Source organism: Dendroctonus ponderosae, unplaced genomic scaffold, assembly GCF_020466585.1.
Source record: "Dendroctonus ponderosae isolate FM_Combo_2020 unplaced genomic scaffold, Dpon_F_20191213v2 Dpon_F_20191213_2, whole genome shotgun sequence".
Taxonomy (NCBI): domain Eukaryota; kingdom Metazoa; phylum Arthropoda; class Insecta; order Coleoptera; family Curculionidae; genus Dendroctonus; species Dendroctonus ponderosae.
In genome coordinates, this window is record NW_026018165.1 from 14,700,786 (window position 1) to 14,710,148 (window position 9,363).

Sequence of the window (9,363 nt, forward strand, 5' to 3'; positions counted from 1 at the left end):
ATCAAATTTCCTGGCAATTAATTTCAGGCTAACAACAAAATAAATTTGATATTAGAGTACAACGGTTAATTAACTGATATTGTAGTTGCAATCAGTGATTGTATAATTTTGGGTTACCACTAGGCGAGCCTTGTTTAATTATCTTGGGACATAATTCCATTATTGCAAAATATAAATTCGTCAGGTTAATCGGCAAAGCGCCGCTTGAAATTAATGAAAATGAAATTCGAGAAAGCGGTTTGGGTCTAGAAACTATCTGGAATGTCCCAGTAAATGGACGGTAAGAAACAAACGGGTTTACGTTTTATTGAGAGCTTAAAGCAGAACAACTTGCTCAAGTTGGCTACAACTTTTCTTTAACCAAATTAAGAATTTGTAAATTAGAAAGTTGTTTTTGAAAAAGCTAAAATTATTGATCAATGTCCATTTCCTCCTACCGATGAAAGTTACAAGTTCGGTAGTCATTAAATGCTCAATTTTGCCACTTTAAGTCTACCTGAAAACCTCTTGAATGTTCCTTTATTAGTGACTTGGCCAAGTTCCTCAAAGTGGCAATATCGGAGAACTTCAAAACATAAAAACTCAATGTATTGATCTTGGAAATCGCAGTTGAGGTCCTAATGGAGAAAGTTTCCGAAAGTTGCTGTAATTAAGCTAATATATATTAAACATTAAAAGGGCGTTATTGAAATTGGATAAACTTTCCTACTTCTACTTTAAACTATGTGAATTACCATCGCTGATTACATGGGTGGGTCTACAAATAAATAGCTCTTTCAAACTATTCAAATAAAAATTTATCCTCGTGGATGATAAATCCAGAATAGAATTAGAAATTTACAAAATTTCCATTTTAGAATTAATCGAAGACCTAATGCAAATAATGTGCAAAACAAAATTAAAATTTGGGTACTGTTGTGTTTTTCAATGCACACTGCAAACAGAAGAAAATTAGCTATAAAGATTAGCTTGAACGAAAATTTCATCAAAGCTGCACAATAAATTGCTATTAAATAGAACCGTCTAGCTTGGATTGAATTTTATTAGCATGCGGCTAATGAATAATTAACGTCCGTATAATGTTGCAGAATTAATAATGACGAAAGGGTTTTAGACCACATTGAAAAACGCGCTAAAATGAAGCAAAAAATTGCTGTCATATTTAATTAGTTAATTAAATTGAAAGTTTAACACAAAAATAAAAAGCAATCGCGCCAAAGTTTCTTAAATCCCAAGCAGACAAAAACTATATGAAAATATGACAAATATATTTTAGAATAAATTGTGGAATGGCATTACTTTAATAAATTGTTGAGCTATTATATATAAAATAGAGTTTTCATCAAATTAATATTCCCATGTGAAAAATAAAGTAATTGAAAGTGAAAAAGTGTGCCTGCCGTCTCAAAGCCGAGCTTAAACGAGCTTCTGTAATATTCCGGAAGGGTTAAAAATGTCATTAAATTAAAACACTTCCTTAGGTAATAATGGAAGGACAATATTTTATAAATGTCAGCCATAAAGTAGAAAGTTAAATTAGAAAAGTCTATTTTCGAAGACGCCGGGCAAAAATCAATAACTTGCCACCGGAACTGGCGAGCGCAACAAGTTTTTACCCATATGAAACGGTGGTGTTTCCATATTTTTTTCTGATGTGAAAATATTTGGCAGAAAATGAATTGCTTAAAATTTACTTTTGAGGGAAGTTCTGTATGTGAAAAGTTTACTTTGCCATCAAGTGTTTGCATGTTCAGTAAACCGTTCGTTGAACTGTAGATTAACATAAAATGAGGAGGCTTTTATTTTTTATTTTCATGATAACACTTAGTTTTTTGCTAATAAATATCACACTCAATATTTCATCGCGGTTCGTCAAAAAGATTTCTTCCAGTGTTTCTACAGCATTAGCAATTGATCGAAAGTGAGGAATCACTTTCAAAGGAAGTTTTAATTTACTTGGAATTATAATTTCACTTTTCCTCCAACTTAAATTTAAAAACGAAAAGTTTTTGAGCCAAAATATATTCCGTTATCAATACAATTCAATATGGTCATTTCAATTTCATTTTGAATGTAGCATTAAACGAATATCAACAGTGGCATTATGGCATTCTCCATTAGCTATTTAATTTCATGGACAGTAGAATTCACATTAATTTCACTACGATTAAATGAGGAACAATTTTGCATTTGGTTACATAAATTAATAGAATTATTATCCTGATGAAGTTTAAAATTAAACGGGTATTAATTTAGTATCCGAGAATTGTATTATTTTCGAACGCTACATTGAATCCTAACTGCGTTATTTGGAGTCAATATAATAAATTTGCTAAAACGAATACAAAAGTCCAATAAATGCATAATTTTCAATTGGCCCAAAATTCCCAAAAATGTTATTCTAATTTTAGTTTAATACTGGCATAAGCACAAACTGATGTCAAAGCAGATATAAATTTCAGACAGAAAGCAGAACTGTCAAACAAAAAGCAACAAAAAAAAACATGATAATTATGGATGAAACAAAGTAAACAATTTTAATTTACTTTCGAATTGCTGACGCGTATGTTTGCTGAAACGAAAAACAAGTTTCAAAATTGTTTCATATACATCAGCTCGCACTAGGACACGGGTAATGTTTAGAGCAAATTTAAAATAAAAACAGTTGAGATTAAGCGGGGGATTCAAATTAAATTTTAATAACAATCCTTGGATGGAATGGGTTTAATGTAAGCGCGGATTAAAATTATAGCATATTTGCATGTTGAGGCGCAGAAGGCGAAAGTAATTAAAGTCTCCGTTTCATGTCCCATATAGTTTAATGTTACGATAATATAAATGCTTCACTTTATAACACTCAAAATATTTTCGTGAAAATATTTAGAAAGGCAAAAATATGTGTATTCGCATTTATAAATATTGCTTGTGTGATAAAATGTTTCTGAATCAACCGCTATGAGTTTTTAAAGATTGATGTATAAACATAAATCCCTGAAGTTTTTTATTGTTAGACAAACACGTTCTGATAATCAAATTGAAAACGTCTGGGATTTTTTAAATGGAACTCTTGAGGATAAAAGAAGATATTTCGAGAAACACCCACCAACTCAATTCAATGATAAAAATAAAGTGCTCCAGACATCGTGTGCCGTAACTTTGCGTAATTTAAGCACTCTCTTGACACGATTTTGCTGGCAAGTGCGGGGGCTATAAGTCGGACTTGATTAAGCCAGTCAATTATTTGAACACATTTGGCAATTTCAAGAAGCTCTGAAATCGATCCCATGTTGATGTGAAAATTGGAAGCTTTAAAAGCTGAGAAAACCAAAAAATCGCCGCAAGAAAAGCAACAAGACCTGTGAAAAATTTGCCGAGTTGCAAGACAGTTGGTATTTGATCATTCTTTGCTAGAAACAAAACCGGTAATATTGAAAATAAACTGATTAAATATTCGCTCGCCAGCTCATGCCAAACAATCACAGTTAAAATCAAAATGTCCATGTTAGTCGCATCACACTGAAACAAACAAAGCCTAAACAGGGCTTAATTTAAAAAAAAGTGTTTATCCAGCTCAAGAATGCAATGAATTGTTATTGATTGAGAGCTTCAGCTGACACTCAGCAACTCTAAACACGTCAGCATACAAACTGTTGCACTTAAATAAATTAAAACAGTGAAAAAGTATTGACGTGATCGGAGAGACAATTGCGTTAAATGTAGGCGCACAATGGAGAAAACAATCATAGACTGGCTTGTTTATGGCGTACGTTTCACACAAAGAATGGAAATGGATGTGCAATGGATGTGCAAAAGCTGGAAAATTTACCCAAGAATACCAAGTGCCTCGCAGATGATTCGCAGTTTAAAGAATGAAGTTTCTGGGCGGATTTTTTCAACACTTCTATTATATTAAAACTATTTCCTGTCTACATAAAATTTTCGCACCAATAGCGAGTGGGAAACTGTTAATGGAGTAACCCTCAGATCCAAACTGAAATTGTTTCCCTTAGATAGATTTCTTTGGAAAATTGGTTGGCACACTATGAATTTCAAATTCGGCTTTGGACCCAACATTTCAACAGTAAATAGTTCATTGTTATTCAGGTTTGAAATTAATTCCCTGCAATATTCACAGAGGATAATTTCCCGATTTCAATCAAGTATGGTTTTGTCTAGATGGAAGTTCCTGATATTATTAAACTTTCTGTTTTCCATTAATCTGGTACGTTGCGTCGAATAACAAATTAATTATGTATGGAATATGACTTATTCTTGGCCTTTAAGACAATGTGCCATGGATTGTATTAGAGAAGTGGGAATAACTAGTCGCCACACGTGGCAATGCCTTTTCTGTTTCCATTAATATTTTATGACCGCCTTTGTGCTTTCCATTGTAAAATATGTTGAATATAGTACATGAAGAAGGAAACGTTTTCGACCCACTGTAAGAACCGATGGCCGTGTAGTGAAATTTCGCCCGTAAGTCGATTAAGATCATTTGCAGCTTTAAATAGTTTCGTGTCAACTATGCATCAATTTGAGCCAAAGTGTGTTGCCAGAAACTGGATAGCCAGAATCATGTTACAAGCTCTGAGGGGATGCCATCCGATATTAAGTAGCTCACTTCAAATCTTTACCAACAAAGTAATAGTTCGACGATGTTTAAAAGCTTTTCATGGAATATTGTCAAGATTAATACTTTAGAACAGTGTCTCATGAATTATTTTGGAAAATTAAGACTGTAAAAAACACTTCGGGGTCGATGAATCCGATGTTACAAAAAGCTGATTTAATGACTTTCAAAACATTTTTGTTGAGTGATTCGCCTAAAAAATATTTTTCTTTTAAAAGGTAAGAACTGGTGTATCAAATATTGATAAATAGCGCCCTTAAATTACAATAAAAAACGGATTTTGATCAAAAGGCAATCGGTACTGCACCTATAAATTATCGTACGACACACTTGGGCTGAAGCTATAAGAGGAAATTCCCATTAGAAAATTAATTAATTTGAAAATGCTACCTTGACGATTCTATAGCAATTCTTCTATATTTATCAAAAGGTACCTAAAAAATACAATTTTTATAAATTATTAAATAAGGCAAACAAAGGTGAACAAACACGTAAAAATTCGCTCCGAGTTTGAGTTTATTTTACAAATTTGAATAATACTTTTACTTAGTTCTTGATTTCCTTTCCAAAAGGAATTCGGTTTTTTTGCGAAATCAAGGCAGAATTTTTCAATATATAATAAAAGACGTGAGAAACTTCTATGTTTTTTTAAAGATAAAAATGTTTTGCAAGCATTAATCATATGAAAGCTGTCTTGATCAAACTGACTATTTATTATATTTTCTTCATTGAAAAAATCTGTGTAAGTAATTTTATACGAAACTCAATCAAGTTTACACACATTTAAGTTTACAATTTTGTCTTGTGTAAATCATTTTTAAGCGGTAAATAATTAAAATGTTTTCAAAAATCAGCTTCATTTAGTCAATATAAATTATTTGACTCCTGTATTTTATTAAGTCGTTGCTACGATAATTTTTTGATTATATAAACGCAAACCGCTCATTATTTTCTCATCTAACAAACCCTATAGGTCTAAAAAAGACACTTTAGTAGTAATTAATCGAAACTAACGCAAAGAAACCCCAACTAACCGAATCAAAGCCAATCAAACCGAAACAAACACAAAGAAATCTAAACTAACCCACACAAACTCTAGCAAATCCAAACTATCTCTTAAAATGGCCGAAACTAACCCAAGCAAACTCGAACAAACCGAAACAACCCCAAACAAATTCAGATTCAGAAACTGGGTATAAATAGCAAAAATCTCAAGAAATCTTCAACTATTTCCTTGCTGGTATATGAATAAATTTTTAGAGTGGGCCAATTTAATACAAATCAATAATCGCCCAAAGTTTGCGCTTTTTTTTATAAATTAACACTTTTGCAATTTTTTCGGAATGTGTAAAGGGTGGTGTGAAGATGGGGATTGTTTTTTCAAATCAATTTTTTTAAGCGAAACATTCAACAAAAATGTTTTGAAAACATGAATCCAGCTTAACTATATGAAACCTAATGAAAGTAATTTTATTCGATGCAATGCAAATGTGTAAAGTCAATCAACTTTACACATTTGCATTGCATCATAATTCTACCAATTTTATGGGATAAATTTTGAAAACCTGAAATTTGATTTAAAAACCAAATACTATTTGATTCCTGCAGTATTTTGTTGCAATGGTGGTCTTAATATTTTTTACTTAGTAAGTAATTACAAAAACTGTTCAACATTTTCTTATATATTTCTTCATATTTCTTCAATGTGTACTTTATAAGCCTTAAACACAAAATATTTCTAATATGCAATCAACAGATAGACCTTAAACAGATAGTCTAATTAAATGCATTTAATCGAAACTACCTCAAACAAACAGCAAATAACCACATCGAACCCAAACAAACCCGCCCAAAATCGAACAAGCCGAAACTGAGTCTAAAAATTACCCAAACCAACCCAAGCAAACCCAAACCAACGCAAATCAATTCAGATATGTTAAAAGCGGCTGTTCTTAGCAAGGACACATTTATGCAAAATAATTGGGTCCAAATAGCAAAAATTTCAAAGAATCTATACCGTTTTATAGCTAGTCAATTTTTGGTAAACAAATCGTTCACTTTTGCAAAATAAAGACACTATGTATTAATCAATCTGTAATAAAAGACGTGAAAAAATTCTGCGCTTTTTTAAGACAAGAATTTTTTAGGCGAGAAGTCGAACAAAAATATTTTGGAAACATGAACTTTAATTAATCATATAAACCTAGATCTAACTGATGCTTATCTAAATAAGATTTATTTCTTATATTTTCTCATTCCAAAAGTATTCTACATGCAATTTTGTTAGCACTTCAATCAAGTTACCAAAACAGAGCCGACAAAATGACCCAAACGAAACTATACAAACCCCAACAACCCACCCGAAACGAATTAAGATTTATAAAGGAAGGAGGGGTTTAAATCAATTCTAATCAGAATTCAATAAAACCTTTGCAGCTACACATTTTAACAAAAGAACTGGATTTAAATATCAAAAATCTTGGAAAATTTTAGGCCATTTTCTTGCTTGTCATCAGTGCTTTTTATTACATTAGAAGATCCAACCCTTTCCACAACTTTGCTTTTTTAAGAAACAATTATTTCAACTCTTTAATTTAACGTTCTCCATGACCCCGAAAAAAAACACCACCTTGTTCAATACTCTTTTAAGAGTTATCTTGTTAAGTTATGGACAAATTTTCGAGTGTTGGTTAGAATTGGCTCTAAATACTCCATTGGTTTCAGGTGTTTGGTGCAATATCGACCGGCTGGAGCTGATTATGCCCCGATACGCCCTAAAAGGGGGCGAAGTCGTCCTCCACTGCGACCATAGTGTCCCGCCAGAGCATCTACATAAAGTCGAGTATAAAAAGGGGGACGACAAGGTGCTTCTATACGTTAAAGGACGAAACCCTGCGTGTAGAATTTGGAGAGTTCGTGGAGCAACATTAGCCGTAAGAACTTTTGCAGTGATATTTTTTTTTTCATAAAGGGAGCATATTTATGGAAATTGAACATCGGAGACAAAGTACCCAATTCTGTCAGACATAGGCATATCAACCTATAAATATTTAAGGGCATATCCTAAATGGCACTCAACGGGGCCTCAATGTCGGCCTTTAGGGAGTTTAGCCACTATTAGGACTAAATACGCATCAGAACTTTAACCCACTTGTCCCCATTCACACCCTGTCTTAATTATTTTGAACGGCGATCGACGTCCATTAATTAGTGTGGGCATTGCGAAGCAATTTAGCCTAAACGAAATTTGCATTTTAATCAAACAACAGCGGAAAATTCTGATAAAAAAAGGCAAATTAATCCAAGGAGAATTTTTTTTAGGATCAATACTGCAATGCCACTCATGTTCGTCTGGACAATTTAACTTTTGCAGCAGGAGGATCCTACCATTGTGTGGTTTCAATGGAAACGCCCAGTATATTTACGAAAGAATCGGATTCAAAAGAGTTGACAATCATAGGTGCGTATATTGTGCGGGTTGATTGAAATTCAAGGAATCGAATGTGATTTATGTCCGGTCTCCTGTTCCAACACACATAATACGACACAGATTCGAAGTGACACGGAATGAGAGCTTCTCTGTATTTTGATATCCGTGATACCTCGCACCGAATGGTTCATTGAAGCGAACTGCAATTGGAAAAGTCGATAGTGGAAATTTCAACTGGGTGATCGAGGGAATTCTAAACATAACTCAGCTTCTGCAGGATTTTAAATGTAAATCTCAATTACGGTTGAGTTTGGGAAAATGTGGTGCTCCTGGTAATTTTTATTTCAAATGTTCATCACTTTATGACGGTTAGATTATTTAAATAGTCAACGCTGAATTTTTCAGTGATTTATTCAAAAATATGCAGAAATTCTGTCCCCAGATTGCTCTTATTAATTATTACAGGTTTTATCGAACCATTTTGTTTCTGAGCAGTATTTTAATAGTAAAACGCTCGTTGTATTGAAACTGGGGTTTTTCGGGCTTTTAGACCGTCGTGGAAAATAATTTCTTCCTAACGTTTCGCAAGAACGAGACACTTACATCTTCGGACCTCAAAAGCCCGAAAAACTCAACAGTTTCCACCCTAAAATTTGTTTGAAAATCGAAGCCGCTGTTAAAGTTTAATGACTTGATCTGACCTCCATTGCCAAAGCAAACATAGCGTAAACCTTTTTAAAAAAATGATAGAAAATTGAAAAAAAGCTGATAACCTAACCCAAACTGTTTAGCTAAACATTTCCAACGAATTTTGCACTAATAATAATTCCTTTATTATTTCGTGCCTGCACACTTTGACCGTTATAATTGGAATAATTAGTTACTCTGTTCATAGATCCCCAAAAAGGCGACCCAAGAATTAGCTTCACAAAACAGACATTTGCCGTTGGGGACAAACTTGAGGCCAATTGTACCACTTTTCCTTCCAGACCTTCTCCATACATCACCTGGTTCATTAATGATAAAAAGGTAGGTAGGAAAGGCGCTAGAATTAACACTAATCTTAGCACAAAAATGGCATAGAAAAAATCATCATGAAAAATTAATTAGGCCAAAAGTCAAGCGCACCTTCTTCTAACTATGTAAATCCAATAATTCGGGAGCAGTTGTTGATACACTGACAAAAAATTTCGCGCTTTGTATAAAACATTGATAAGTTGAAACATTTAATACGTTGTAGATAAGTTCTATATTGTTGAGGCGGATTCATTTTTTACAAACTTCTTTTTGGGTATTTCGC

At 33.1% G+C, this 9,363-nt stretch overlaps 1 protein-coding gene across 1 annotated transcript in view; it reads left to right on the forward strand.

Annotated features, from left to right (window-relative positions):
- The window catches only part of LOC109544432, a gene marked incomplete in the record, with an annotated part of 92,985 nt that overhangs the window by 71,851 nt on the left and 11,771 nt on the right, over window positions 1–9,363 (forward strand). Inside the window, 3 exon segments of the mRNA XM_019914594.2 lie at window positions 7,359–7,566; window positions 7,955–8,093; window positions 8,959–9,092. Coding sequence (XP_019770153.1) covers window positions 7,359–7,566; window positions 7,955–8,093; window positions 8,959–9,092 — 481 coding nt within the window.